General features: G+C 37.1%; 1 protein-coding gene across 6 annotated transcripts in view; it reads right to left on the bottom strand.

Moving 5' to 3' along the window:
• Positions 1-1,027: 1,027 nt before the first annotated feature.
• The window catches only part of LOC140793409 (endoribonuclease Dicer homolog 4-like), a 72,140-nt gene continuing 57,014 nt past the window's right edge, over positions 1,028-16,153 (bottom strand). For all 6 annotated transcript variants that reach the window (XM_073144881.1, XM_073144878.1, XM_073144880.1 and 3 more), the window contains 5 exons: positions 15,785-16,057; positions 14,772-15,101; positions 2,279-2,639; positions 2,052-2,166; positions 1,028-1,580 (listed from right to left, as the gene is read on the bottom strand). In XM_073144881.1, coding sequence (XP_073000982.1) covers positions 1,430-1,580; positions 2,052-2,166; positions 2,279-2,639; positions 14,772-15,101; positions 15,785-16,057 — 1,230 coding nt within the window. In that variant the 3' untranslated portion in view covers positions 1,028-1,429. The remainder of the gene's footprint in view (positions 1,581-2,051; positions 2,167-2,278; positions 2,640-14,771; positions 15,102-15,784; positions 16,058-16,153) is intronic.

Below are 16,153 nucleotides of genomic sequence, written 5' to 3' on the forward strand. Positions count from 1 at the left end.
CAATGTAAATATTAAATATTAAAATACATTAGATATGAAATACATCAAATAAAAATTACATTAAATATATATTATTTTTATTATTAAATATTAATTTCTACTTATTTTGTGTAATGTAATTTTGATATTTTTAATTAATGATATATAATTTTTATTTCAATGTTTATTTCGTGTAATATAATTTCGATGCATTTAATTAAAAACTTAGTAATTTAAAATTACTTCTAAAACTATTGGATATTAGTCTTATTCTGAAAATTTTTCAACCATAAATTTTTATTAAAAAATAATAACACTAAAATGACCTATTAAGTAATTTAAAATAGATAATATATATATATATATATATTATAATTTTAATAAATATGGAGCGGAGATGCTCTAAACCATCTGCTCATCTTTTAGCCCAATTCGCTTGTGGGATGTAGTAACTAGACATTTTACCTTATTCTAGAATACTAATTCAATATTTTTTCTCATCTTATTCCGTACAACTTTTTAAAAACTATTTATTAATAACTCAAGATTACCATTTTACCCTTTAAGATCACAACATATAATTACTAATCATATCAGCTATAATTGTTACCTCATCTCTCTCTCTCCTCTCCATAGGCAGCCCTATATACTCGCACAGTGTAAGGTATTATTCTACACACCCTAGTGTGTGGTTATAACCCCAGTACCTACACAGTGTCGTATAATGTGGGGAAGTTTTGAAAATATTATTTCCCGATGGCTCAATGGTATTTTCATTATTTGGTTTAAAACATCACTAATTTCCAATACTTTCATATTAACTTTATGTCACATCAAATATAATTATTACTCGTTATACTAGTATTAAACTAAACATTACAATATCTTATACTAGTATTAGCTCTCTTATTCTAATATTAAAAATTAGAAATGCCTACTTTACCCTTGTTCCACAAGTGAACACAACCTAATTAGTACATTTCACTGTACATTTATCCTGACATGACCAAATTGTTTGCTGAAATAGTTTCACTATTGAGAAAGACAATTTTTCGAGAAGAAAGTAGAGGAGCTTAAGATTGTCTCCAACTAGATGTTTTCCTCAGCCATACATGAAAAATAGGTGGGGATCTTCCCCACTGATCTAAGAAGAGAAAATAAGAAGAACAGACATACACAAAAACAAAAGACCTCACTCTACATATGAGGTTTGTTATGTACAATTCTTTTCTATGCATATTGGGCTAGTTGACTAGACTTTGTGAACCTAAAGTTACGTCCCATGAGGAAGATAAATGAGGCTGCTAGAAAAGGTCTAGTCCAGCCTAACTAGGTTAGCCATTACATACAACCAAACTGATAGATGTGCTATTCATGGTAAAAGGAGAATCAAAGTTACTCCTAAAGTAGGGGAGAAAATTATGGTGTGGTGGTACATGGATCTTAGGGTTTAGGTAGGGTAACCTAGTTGTTTGAGATACCACAAGGCCCCTTCTGCAGCATGCTCTTGTGCAGCTCTCTTTTGCACCTTAGGTTCACTGTAGCACTCCAAACAAGTTGATGTAACTCCTTTGATGTGCACAATAACCTTGTAAGTGAACCTGCATATACAAAAGAGAAACAGCAATATATCAGATGGATGAAAAATAAATTTCGCTGAGGTGAATAGTGAATTTGGTGAAGAAACCCCTAGATCTACATAGGACATCAGACATTGCAAATGTTCTAACAGAACCTAATTGGTACAGATAGTATGCAATTTAACTAGGATATGCTTACTTACAATCTATTTGTGCCAATGGCATGATAACTTATCATGGATTGTTAGCATTTATCAGGGTTATTACCACTACCATCACTCTAATATCAAGGCATAGCAGACAGACAGAGGATTGTTTATCATAGTTTCTATTCAGCATTGATACTGACAACATTTATATTATTAAATAGCGTCCAGCATTAATTTCTTTCAATATACTAGCTCCTTACTGACTGGAGTTGTAACTCAAACTACAATAATCCGAGTCTTGAGAATTAGCTTTTTATGGAACATCAGCAAGTATAGAGCTCACATTCTTAGGTGGCTTGGTCCTTCATCTTTACAGCATTCAAAAAAAGGAGGACTCCAATAATTGGCAGCACAGAATTCAAATAGGCGTGACCTTGCCATTTTGTGATCCACAGAACCTATTCAGTAAAAGTAACATTATCAACTGCTATGTTTATGAATTGCCATTCTTTTCAACATAAACTCTCACTATTTTATTCATAAGATCATCAGGACTAAGAATTAACATACTAGTGATCCCATTTAGTTTGCTATCCGTTGCCACCCCATTAGAAAGATCGTATTGCTGTATGACTAGTTCATGTTGGTCGTTGCTTCCGATGCTGATCTTGCTGTTGTCAACCTTACAACTCCCACCTGTTCTTGAAGAAACAGAGGCTTTACAGTTGGAAGACAAACAAGCTGCATTGGTCCATTGGAGAGAGAAGTTATTCTCTTCTTTTTCCTGGATCTGTAGCTTCTCAATATGAATGGAGTTATCATTCTGTATTACAATGGGATCTTCATCAAAGCCTATTAGCTCTGCATTCTTCTTCCTAGTTGAATGCACAATATCCTCCAACGACTTGTTTTTATGCTTGTAACCATGAGCCTGCATAACATCAGCTATGTTAGGGTATTTAAACAGAGTCATGTAAATCAAATATATCAAAGATCTGCTATTTGTCTAAAAAAGTGAGTTTAATTTCAGGGATATTGCACAAAAGCATATAATGATGCCTCAAATTAGGTATTACCATTTCTCAAGTGCTAATATTATAGTCTTATTATTAGTTTTCCAATAGTACCAGTCCATACACAATACAATTGGTTAGGGATCTCACGGAGTTATGAGACATTCTCAGTCTTAATTTCCCTTATGTGCATGAAACAATATTTTTAGTAATAGACCATGTGGCCCGTGTATGAGACAGACAAGTGCCCTAGTAGTTTGTGGTTGGATGGACCAGATGTCCCCAGTACTAAGGAGAGGGCTAGCCCCTTGTCTATACCCCTTACCTGTGGTATACTCAGATTAGAAAGAGAACACACTAGATATTATTAGTTGAACTAAAGGAAGGAAATCTATGTTACATAAAATTGTACCTATAAGCCTATAACATCAAAAGTAATCTTTTAGATGGTGTTCTTTTCCTTTTTCTAGAGTTAAATTCAGTTGGTAACTTGGTATAACTTTGGGCATTATTCAGTCTATTATCTATTTATCTTTGATTCAAACAGTCGTAACTAGATTCACAACAAAGTCAGTTAATTAGTCAATCTATTAGTAGTTGCCAACATTTTCCAAGACTTAAACTTAGATATGGAAAAATTAAGGAGTTGGTTCAGAGTCAGATTTGATTGCCTTATCTTGCTCCTTTCTCTTCTTCTATCTCTCTTTCCATCACAAACTTTGATATATTTCTCTAATTTTTCTTTCTTGTCAGAAATTTATCTTTCTCTGCTCTAATACTTCTTAGAGTTATTAGATTTATATTTTATTTATTTATCTTATTTCATGGTGACTTTGTATAAAGTAAACCTATTATCGTTTCATGGTATCAGAGTTTTCCAATCTCGAGGGACATTTTAAGTTGGATCTCTCATTCTTCAATAGTCTCTCTCTCCGTCTCCCTCTTTAATCTTTTTTTCCACCATCGTCAAGCTCGAGAGCTGCCCCCTCACTCCTCGAGCTTGCTGCCACTACAGCAGCCACTGCTGCAGCAGCCGCAGCCTCCACCTCCACCTCCGCTGCAGATGCAGCAGTTGCAACAGCTGTGTGCGTTTCGGGCCTTTCGGCCCCCTTGAGCTTGGTCATCCTGTCGTCTTCTTCTTCCTCGGCGCTAGTTCCTTACAAGTGCAGCAGCAACTGCCACAACAAAACCGCAGCCTCTGCAGCAGCAGCAACAATGGCAGCCGCAGCTGCCACTGTTTTCAGCAGCAGCACAGCCACCGGTCTCCACCCTCTTTTTGTTCAGCAGCAGCAGCGCAGCAGTCCTTTGCAGGCTGTTGTTCTTGATCATGCCACCACGGTCTCATCTCTTCAATTCTGACAGCAGCAGCACTGTGCCCACCAGCAACTACCCACCATATGTTTGACGAAATTTCACTGTATTCACAACTCTCTTTTTCTGCTGCACTGTTCAAAAGTTCCCTCATCAGCTGTTCGACGAAAGGCTTGAGTGGACTAAAGTGAGAAAATCTTGAATTGCTCTCAAGGTGTTTGATAGATTGCCGTCCCTTCTAATGGCATCTTTTGTTCCATTCGGTTGTGAGAGCGTATCATTAGTCGAGTTTCTACTTGTCATTGAGCGGGATTGGATCACATGGGCCTCTTCCATTGAGATAGTCATCCATGGCAACGTCTTCTATAGCATATCAATGGCATCTTTGCGGGGTATGCTCCCTGTCAGAACAAGAAAAAAAAAAATTTGGGGGTTGAGAGAGGAGGGTGCACGTGCTCTGCACATGCAGCCCTTCCCCTCTTCCTCTTCGGCACGCGACGAGGCGCAGAAAAGAGGGGATTTCATCTAATCCGAATGGGATTAGATTTGATCCTCTTCTAATCTATAAATTTAACCATAATCCTCTCTCTCTCCTCAACCCCCTCTCCCAACCTTCTTCTCCTCCATCGTTTTCTTTCTTTTCTCACCATCGGAGTCGTCGTTGTGGGATCAGATCGCCGGAGCATCGTCGGAGGAAATTGGGACCACCACACTCCTCCCCGTGGTGATTTTTAGTATGTGAGCTAGAGATTTGAGATTTTTGTTGTCTTACCTAAACTCAGGTGAGTAGTTTCACTCATATATTTATTATATTTCATACATTTGTCAGACCATGTAAATTTTCTGTGTGCAAATAATTTATTTCACTCTTACGTGCAAAAAATTAATTGTTACAATTCCTGTGCAAATCTATTTATTTTATCCGTACGTGCAAAAATTTAATTGTTATATTTTCTGTGTGCATTTAATCATTATACTCAGTGCATCACCATACTTCGTGCAAATATTAAAATTTGTGAAAAGAAAAAAAATGAGACTAGTATTGGTACGACTTAGAGAACAGTCCCAGTATAAATCGTTTGCGATTTTTCGTGGTGACTGAAGTCTATCTGGAAGTTCAGGGGAAAGTCCTAAATTAGATCACTGCGGTGACTTTCTTAGGTGACTCCGGCGGAGTTAGGAAACAGTCCTAGGATGAATGAGAAAATTTTCTAAATGACTAACTTCTCTCAATGGTTAGAGGAAAAGGCAGAGTGTGTTGATCACAGGGTGATACCCTCTGATGACCCTAACCGGATCAGCTATGAAGAAAAGTCCAGAGTGTCATCTCGAGGTGACTTCTAGTTGATGTGGATCCACATGGTTTAGACCCATTGAGACATATAACAGTATAAATATTGAAAAGATATTAATATGTTGGAACCATGAAAGGTTACAAGTTGTGACTCTCTCTCTATTGTTATCATTGTTATTATTTAAAGAGCATGCTTATTGCAATTATTATGGATATTGTTGTTGTTAGTTTAATTTTTTTCAGCATTAATATAATGTAGAATTTTATTTGGTTTTCAAGTGGATTCGACTCACTGAGCTATAGTTGTTGGCTCATGGATTCTATTTTTTGTATTTATTTATCTATCTTAGGTAATGGTCAGCGGGGCGACTGAGCGAGATGTACCCAGACTCCACCTCCACTTAGGATTCACCTATTTACTCTTCCGCTCTTTAGATTTTATGTTTTAGATTAGAAGTTTTATTTATTTAGTTTAGAGACTCAAAACATTAACATTGTTTTATGTTATTGCAATTAGCTTTAAAATTTAATAAAGCAGATTTTTATTTTATTTATTTATTTTGCCATCGTACACATAGAAAGTATTGATAAGGCTTCGTGTATCTCAAGTATATTGAGATGCATGGCCGGTCATGATTCCTATTATGGGTCATGACACTCCCCCTCGCACTATCATCCAAACCACCACTATGGCCTCTATTGAGTCTGATACACTCAAGGTTGTTCAGTCGGAGGTTCCGTCCCCATATATGATGAGCAGGTCCCTGTGTAACATGGAGATTTGCACCAACATCATCTTGTAGGTTGATCAATCGTTTCGACCTTAACTCTAGACCTTGACTTCTTCTTAAGTCATCTGGGCCCATCTCAGTCGTTGATTCGTTCAATCAAATCTGATGCGTCGCTTTCAGCTCCGTCGCGATACTCAAGAGGTCAGACGCATGACTGACATATAGTGTGAGCTTACGTCAATGGAGCCTAGTCTCTGCTCCTCTGACTCGATGTCTGCTCAGCGCCACTATGATGAAGATCATCTGATGGATTTCCTAAATGCCTTTCGTTTGTAATTTAGGGATCTAACTCGTCATCTATTGCATCGCTCTACTCTCTCGAGCCTGGACAATACCATAGTCAAGTTTTAGGTTGAGGAGCTTAGGCAGCGTCTCTTGCCCCCTCAACAAATCACCACTATATCGCTTTCTCTTGCCATGGAGAGTGCTTGGTGTTGCTCTTGCTTCTATACTAGTCACACCTAATATTGACTGCTGCTTGTGTCACTCATGTGCCTGGACGAGATCATCACTTATCGCGTTCTATGTGCACTCATTGTGATCATCCTGGTCATTTTATTGCTTGCTACTATTAGCTTCATCCTAAGCTTGTTCCCTATTTTGGCAAAGGAGGATCAAGCAAGGACAAGAGTTGCCACTTGGCTTTGTCAACCGCTGCACCAAGCACCACTCTAATATATTTATATAATTCTTTTACAGAACTTTCTATGATCAACTACCAATTGAAATATAGAAGAACTGTAAGGTACATTTCATAGTAGTTCATACATTATTCCATTGTAAAATAATAGACCAACAAATTTTATTGAAACACTTACATCTAGATATCATAAATTAGGTTTTCTTTTTGTTACACATACCAAGGATGGTCATGTCAGTGTAGTATCAATATGTGGCACAAGGGTGCTGCATGACACCCCTCCTATCACTTCTTAGCATCAAGCAAAGCAGACGAAGGAAGTGAGTAATGACGGACAACATTGCTGTGAAGCTGTCGCCGTCCTCTCTCCTCCTTGCCTCATCTCTCTCTCTCTCTCTCTCTCTCTCTCTCTCTCTCTCTCTCTTCTTCTTTCTCCTGCCCTAACGGAGGTTGAAAGCGAGCTTTTCAAAGCTCTTAATGGGCCAAGATAAAAGTATCTATATTGTGGATCTTTTGTCAACCCGTTGCCATTTCCATTGTCTTCTCTGGTCTATACCCCAACCTAGCACACCAATGAGGAGAGAAAGGAGAGTGATGACGACTGTAGGCAAAGGTAGCATGGTAATAGCTCTCTCCCTTTCTCCTTCCCTTTTCCTCTCTCTCTTGCACGGGGCCGAAGTTAGAACCTCTACTCTTGCGGCATGGATGACAACTGCTGCGGCACATGTTGTGCCACAAGCACGACCATTCTTGTGCATAACAAATGAAACATGTCCTCTATCTTGCTCTCTTTCTTCCCTAATTATAAGCTGAACATTAACATTGACAAACTCTATTTTGCCTGACCATAAAGTTCAACAATGGATAATACACACCCCCTGCATAATTCCCTGGTGTTTTAATCAATAATCTTAGGATAGGATTTGGATATTGAGGTAGTACATGGAGAAGAAACTTAAAGAGGATAAAGCTTTTAAACAAGTGCAGCTAAGAAAATACGTGGAAAGTATACTGCAGTAAATTAAGACATCAAGATGGTGAAAAAATAAACCATGATGGTAAAGTACCTTAGAGGAAATTTTTGCAATATCGTGGATCGATAGTTTAACGGAATGAATACAATGGAGAAATGTCCATTAGACAATAGCAAGACCAACCATGCTTTATGAAATCAAATGTGGGGCAACAAGGAAGCAACATATGATTATGTTTGTTATAGTCAAGGTGAGGATGTTAAGGTGAGTGTGTAGGATTTAGAGACAAAATAGCAAATGAGTATATCCAATAAAGTGGAAATAGCAGTTATTACAATAACGATTTTTTTTAAGGTTACATTCGTTGCACGTAAACCTCCTTTCTCTTCTCCTCGCCCATTACGCAACAAAGGAAGCGGGTGCGATTTTCTCGGTGAGTCATTGGATTTTCGAATCAAATTCAAACCCTAGAAATTTCCTCTATAAAAGCCCTAACCCTATTCCTATCCTCCCCATGTCATCATCTCTCTCTCTCTCTCTCTCTCTCTCTTTCCTTTTCTTGACCTTGTTGGAGCATCCATTGTGGGATCAAATCACCAGACACCGCTGAAACAATCGAAATGCACCCCTCAACTCACCGATGGGTCCCTTCTCCCATGCCATGTATTTCATTTGAATTTAATAGAGTAAATAGTGTATACCTTTGTTTTTGGCATTTGTGGCTTCGTCAGTGAAATTCGCCAATTGACCGCTTTGGGTCGCCACCGCTCTAGTGTGAGAAGCTTCCCGTTGTCACCCTTGTGTTGTGGATACTTTCAAATGGTTCCTATAAGTGATCGAGGGAGGCTACGCCATCCAACTTCCGTTAGCTTTTTGGCTTGCATCTTGCCACTGCCTTTATCGCCTGTTGCATGCGACCTCCTAGACGAACTCCTCTTCTCATGAGAGTCCTTTGCCATCCTTTGTGGTTGACTGGTTGCCCTTGTAGTCTTGTTAGTTAGATAGCTAACCACCATGGCCAACGGCCATGGATAGCTCTTCTCATCATCGATCAACCCAGCCGACCTCCTTCTACCTCAAGCAAGTAGCGATTGGTACAGTCGATGTGGACTGTTGATAGTTTTCCCTCCCTTCATAGTGATCCCTTAAGGAAGATGAGTCGGGCTCAACCTGAGTAGATTTTCATTTAGAGTTTTGTATGGTTTGGATTGGCTGAGCAACCCAACCCACTTTGAAATATTGGGTTTGGGCCTCGGCCCAGCCCATGCTAATTAATCAAATGGGTTGCGGGAGCTGCAACCCAGCTCACCCAAATTACTGCAATTGGTGGGCCACAATCTACAGCCAAACCCAACTATTCAGTCTTGATCGGGACTAATTTATAATTAAATTAGTTTTAATTTTAGAAATATTTATGGTTAAATCAAAATATACTATTTGTTTATTATTAAAGGTGGCAATTTTTCTTTGCATCTGGATGGAGATTTCAATTATTCCACTTAGACTCAAGTAAGTGAACTCACTCACATTTTATTTCGTGAGTATTCTATACTTTTACACTGCCATGTTATCTTCGTACGTTTGTGCAAATATTTATGATGCTATTCTTCATGCAAATAGTAATTATTATGATCATGAAAAGCTAGTGAAAAACTTAAGTTGTGACTTGTATGACTTAGAACAGTCTCGGTATCAATCGCACCACAACTTTCTGAAGTGACTCAAGTTTACCTAGAAGTCCAGAGACCCGCCTGCTTTAGATCACTGTGATTACTTTCTTGGGTGATTTTAGCGGGATTAGGAAACATTCTCAGATTAGATAGAAAGACTTTTTACGACGACTTTAATTTCTTTCAATGGTTAATGAAAGAGATAGGGGATGCATTTATTATATAGTGACATCTTCTAGTGACCCTAACTGGAGCGTTATCTTAAGGTAACTCTAGTTGATAAAGATCCATGGGGCACATACCCAAATGAGACTTATGACATTTATTTTACATTGAGAAGTTCCGCATGTTTAAATACATGTTATTTATCATTTTATTATTCACATTACTATTACTTGTGCCTTATCATTCTAGTTATGAGCATGCTTAGTTCATCTATTTAGCAGTTTTGTTAATAAAACAAAAAACCTTCTCCATTTGATCTCTAGAACGAGAAATCCTTAATCTCTCTCAATCCCTCATCTCTCGAGCTCTCTCCTCTCTCAAAGGTGGACGACAAGCGATGCACAACAGTGAGCGGTGCATGACGATTCGCCCCACTAAGCGAAAAGACGCTATTAGGGCAAAGCCAAAGAGGGTCAAGAGGAGGCTACGACAAGGAAAAGCATGGCAATGATGACGGTTTGGGGTGTGGTGGGGCCCTTGTGAGGATCATGGATTTGATGTCTTCAGTCATTAGATGCTGCTACTAGCATTGTTTGCTTTCCCGATTGCCTGTTACTCTATTTGGTATCATTTGAGAAGAGAATTGGAAAAGAACGTGAGGGAAGAGGGGAAAGATTTGATAGTCATTGGGCGACACGTGGTGGGTGGGAGTGAGTTGTTATCCTTTTTTCTTATTTAGATGTTTCCAACTTGACCAAGTCCAAGAAGCATCACGCTAGGCCTAAAGCCATAGTAGCCTTTAGCCTTCGATAAGCCCAATTCTACCTTTAGTAATTGTAGTAGATATATAAAGATTTGTTATTATGGTTGGGAATTGTTATTTTTTGGGAATTATGATCATGAGTATTTTGGTGTATTGCACTATTGAAATTTTTACATATGTAATATTAGTATATATCATCTATCATATATCATATATAATTATTTTTGATTTTTTATGTTTTAAAAATGCTAGATCGCCTTAGTGTCCACCTTGCGCCCACTTACTGCCTAGACACTATGCGATGGAGTAACCGTCTACCACCTGTGATCGTCTTTCAACATATTGGATTCTATTTATTGAGCTATAATTGTTGGCTGATAATATTTTTTCTTTAACATTTTAGATGCTGGTCAGCGTAATGACTAAAGCGTAGTGCATTGGGACTCTACCTACACTTAGAATTTAGTCCTTTACTTTCAATTGTATCAGTCATTTTTGTTTCCATTTAAACACTATTTGTTGACTTAATTTACTTGAGAAGTCATTAGTTATTAAATTGATTTCCAATATTATCCTTTTGGTATTTATTATTGACTTGGAGTTGGTAGTTCATATTGAATTCTTGTATATCATAGATTTTGAAAGTTTATTTATTAAGGCTTCATATATCTCAAGAAACGATTGCTGTGCTAGTGGCACGACCCTATGTGCTAGTGGCATGTATTTATAATATTTTTAATAAATTTTTTTAAATATTTAGAAATATTTTTTGGTTTTCGGCATGCCAATCTTTGAATTTTGATTTAGATATATGTATTAAAACCGAGGTTTGAAAAATCAAGATCAGCCTGATACATATCAGTCGTATCGGTCAGATTGGCCGTATTGGCCGCTTGGATCTGATTGGCTAATTTTAATTACATAAAATTCTAAATATTATTTTCAAAATGCAAAAAATTTCCAATTTTTTTAAAAAAATGAGAAAATAATAAAATAATAATTACTCACATATGAAGCCTAAAAACTAAAAAAGGTACTAACTTACTTAAAACTACTACAAGGAGAGTGGTAGAAATGAAAAGAAAAAAAAACTATGCCATAGTGAAGGAGAGAGGAAAAAAACTATAGTGAAGTAAAGAGAGAAGAGAGAAGAGAGAAAGAAATAAAATAAAAAAATCACATAGTCGAGGTCGTCAGAGTTGGATATGCGTCGGTGGAGTTTGCTCGAGTTGGATTTCTACTTCGGAGAAGTAATAGCTATGGTAGGAAGAGAAAGAGAGATAGTGAAAGAGAGAGGAGAAATAGTGAAAAAGAGAAAGAGGATCGATCGATCCCACCCAATCCCTATAGCCGATCCTTCGAACCATGATTAGAACCTATATTATAGTGTTTTATCTTTAGATTATTTTTATAAATGACTAATTTTATTAAAGATAAAATAATAGTTAAATATAAATATTATTTAACACATAATATGATTAAAGACATTCACTAAAACTAATATTCAATTAAACACTTCATAATATGATTAAATACTCCATAATATAATTGAACACTTAATAACATTCAACGCATAATATTAATTGATAATAGTTTAATAATTAAAACTAATATCTAGTTGAACGTAACATGATGAGAAGGATCAAATATTTCATTTGCCAGCACAAAAATAACATGATCATTGTGAGAACCGAAAAAAAAATTGAGAGAAGAGGGTGCACGTGCGCTGCACGTGCAACCCCCTCCCCTCTCCCTCTCCCTCTCCAGCATGCGACGAGGCACAACAGAGATCTCACTAAATCCGAATCAAATTAGATTTGAATTTTTAATCTATAAATTAAACCCTAATTCTCTCTCTCTCTCTCTCTCTCTCTCTCCTTAACCCCCCTGCCTCCTTTCCCTCTTCTTCTTCTCCTTTGTTTTCTTCTTCCTTACCGTCGGATTCACGACGTGGGTTCAGCCCGTCGGAGCATCGCCGGAGTAAATAGGGACCATCACGCTCCTTGGTAGGCCCTCTCTCATCCCTCTAGTTTAATTTCAATTTAATGGAGTAAATTAGAAGTACCTAATTTCAGTGTTGCAGCCTCATCAGCCGGTGGCTTTGGGTCGCTACTGCTCCGTCACCGGAAGCTTCGCGCTTTAAGCTTGGTGTCGATGATACCTTCCAGGAGGCCCTCGTGGCTCGGGTTGTGGTCGGCCATGGGTGGAAGTCTTCCACTGTTGGTCACCATGATCGACCTTCCCTCCTCTAGTACAGGTTGTTGAGGTTGCTAGGAAGGCTTCGACGAGGTCGGTAGGCCGCCGACGACAATAGTCGCCGACAATGTTCTCTCTCTCTCTCCCTTCCCTTTCCTCTCTTCTTTCTCCCTCACCGATCTCTTTGGGGAAGAAAAAGGTGGTGGGTTGCGGGCCAGCTACAGCCAGTCTAATCCAATAGGTTTTGTTCAGCCCATTATAGTCATTTATTAGTTTTAAAAATTCAGAAACTTAATTAGGGATAAAAATTAAATTATGGTTATTTTTGTATTGTTTAAAGGTGGTGATTTTTCAGCACGTGGACTAGAGACTAGAGATTTCAATTATCTAACCTAGACTTAAGTGAGTGGGTTCCCTCACATATTTATTTTATTATACTTTGTACCTTTGTCAGACCATGTAATTTACTGTGTGCAAATTTATTTATTTCATTCTTATGTGCAAATTTAATTGTTACATTTTCTGTGTGCATTTAATCATCACACTCAGTGCATTGGCATATCTTGTGCAAATATTAAATTTTAGTAAAAAGAAAAAAAATAAAACTAATATTGGTATGACTTAGAGAACATTCCCGGTATAGATCGCTTGCGATTGGTGACTCAAGTCTATTTAAAAGTCTAGGGGAAAGTCCTAAATCATATTACTACGGTGACTTTCTTAGGTGACTCTGGTGGAGTTAGAGAACAGTCTTAGAATGAATGAGAATTTTCCTAGGTGGCTCTAACCTCTCTCAATGGTTAGTGAAAAAGACAGGGTGTGTTGATCACATAGTGATACAATTTAATGACCCTAACTGAATCGGCTATGAGGAAAAGTTCCGAGCGTCATCTCGAGGTGACTTCTAGTTGATGTGGATCCAAGATAAATGAAATTGTAAACATTGAAAAGATGTTAATATGCTGAAACTGAGCAAGACTGCAAGTTATAACTCTATTGTTATCATTGTTATTATTTAAGAGCATGCATGTTGGAATTTGTTATTTATATTGTTGAACTTGGGTTTTATTAACACTATAAAATGTTTAAAATTTATTTGGTTTTTGAGTGGATTCCACTCACTGAGCTATAGTTGTTGGCTCATGAATTTCTTTCTTTTCATTATTTATTTATTTATTTATCTTAGGTAATAGTCAACGTCACGACTGAGTGAGATGCACTAGGACCCTACCTCTACTTAGGACCCACATATTTACCTTTCTGCTCTTTTGGATTTATGTTTTAGATTAATTGTTAATTGTTAATTTTATTTCGTTTAGAGACGAACAATGACATTCTTTTATGTTCATTGCAATTAGTTTAAATTTAATATAGCAGATCTTCTTCGTTTATTTATCCTTGCCAGTATTAGTAAGGCTTTGTGTATCTCAGGCGTATTAAGGTGCATGGCCGGTCATAATTTTGATTTCGGGTCGTGACAATAATGTTACACCAAATACTGTCGATAATCTTCATTGCTCGTCCACTAATAGTATTGCTTATTGTAACGTCTCATATAGTCTTCATACAAATAGAAATTTTATAGTTTTCTTATGATATGATATAAATATTAGATATGCATGAAAACTCAAGTTGATTTTATGATGATTGATGAAACTAGGAAACTTTTTTTAAAAAAAAAAGGGCTCCACATGTTGTGCCGGACGGCAAGAACGACACGGCTCGGCACAGAGTGTGCCACTAGCACACCTCGTGCCAAGTGTTGTGTCACTGCTAGCACAGCCATCCTTGATCTCAAGTCTACTGAGGTACATGATCAATCATGATTTCAAATCTAGGTCGTGACAGTTATAGAGGATAACATATGTAAGAATTAACCATACACATCAATGTTTGTACATGTTACACATATATGTTGGAATATAAATGCACATACATTATTTCATATTGTTACATGTGTGGTGAAATGCATGTTCTTCATAAACTCATGGATGCTCCAAGTTAATTAGTTGCTTTTCTTAGGACTTAAGAACTTTTTACAAGTTGCCAAAGACAAAGGTAGGAAAGTGTATTAAAGAGATTGACAAGAAAAGCAAATGACCAGCAATTTTTACCAAGTTCATCACCCTTGAAACTATACTGACAGTTTCACAATGCATAAGCCTGAAAATAAACTTCAATGAATCTAGCAAATGATTTTATATATATTCATAATGAAAACTACAGTAAATCTCGAATTTCCGTACCTTCAATTTCAAAAGTGCTTCTTGTGCAGCCATTTTTCTAGCAGCTTTTGTGTTTTTGTTGGTAGCAGTACAAGTCAAAATGCTACCTTTTATATCAACTTCGACTCTGACAAAGTAACCCTCTTTATCTTTTATTGGAACTGGAAGGCACAGTTTCAAATCATAAGACTGACAAAGTTCTCGGAGTTCTCTAACAGGGTTAACCTGGAAACTGGAAAAGTTCAAGGCTGGTCCTAGAAGCAACAGCATTAAGCTCCAAACACGATTTAAATCAAATCCCGTATCTAGAAGTACAGCACCAAAACAAGATTCAACAATGTCACCAAGTACCTGTACAAGGACAGCAAAGAAGACTTCAGCACCCAAAATGGTAGATACAGCATGTACAACAAACAGAAGATAGGTAAATACCCATAAGCACGTTCACAGATAAACAATTTAAGCTATGGATACATGATAGAAAATCTGTTTAGTAAATTAATCTAGTCATTAACTGATATTCATTCATTCTAATCAAAATAGATTTCAGAACACAGTAATCTCCGACCAAGTTAAGCAGAAACCATGGGAAAAGGAAAAGAAAAGCTAAATCTGTTTTCGCGATAGTATCAATATCTCCATATATGAAATATATGTGATGCATGAAAAAGAATATGAAAATCCAAAGAGGTGCAACACTTTCACATAAAAGATCAAACATGTGAGAGAATACATTTGACAACCTGAAGCCCACTTACACTAACATGCAAATGGAGTTGGGTTCCATATATTATAGGTTTCCTAGTTTCGTATGAAGCTTTTCAGATATTCACTACACACTTGTTTTCTTCTACAGCAGTTGGGTTCATGCTCAACTTTGCAATCCTATTTGATACTAATCAAAGAATCAGATAGCACTGACAATTCAATAAGGATAAAAGGACGCAAAGACAAAAGATATTCTGTATTTCTGTAAGAGACTGGACTGCTACACAAATGCAACAAGACCAGCATACTTCAAAAAATGGAATTACCTTGGGACATGCTGGTTCCTCAACCAAGTCCTTTTCTGCTTCAAAAAGCTGAACAAAATTCTTGAACTTGTTTACTGCCTCAGTGAGACTATTTGAATCCTTTATGAGATACTTGTGGAGGGATCGCGACACTGCTATATGTGCAAAGGAATTGTTATTGACAGTTATTGATCTTAGATCAGTTATTTGACCAGGCTTCAAGTCTGGATAAGCTGAGAAGAGATATGATGTTATCAAATATTCCAAGACAGCATCACCAAGAAACTCCAGCTTCTGGTAAGAGGGTAAAGGTACATAAATTACAACAGTGAAGAATTACCTTATAATCTGCAAGCTCGCAATAGCAATTAAACAAACAAATAAACCTCC

The sequence above is a fragment of the Typha latifolia genome, chromosome 8 (genome assembly GCF_019914945.1).
Source record: "Typha latifolia isolate L0001 chromosome 8, TyphaL0001v2, whole genome shotgun sequence".
Taxonomy (NCBI): Eukaryota; Viridiplantae; Streptophyta; class Magnoliopsida; order Poales; family Typhaceae; genus Typha; species Typha latifolia.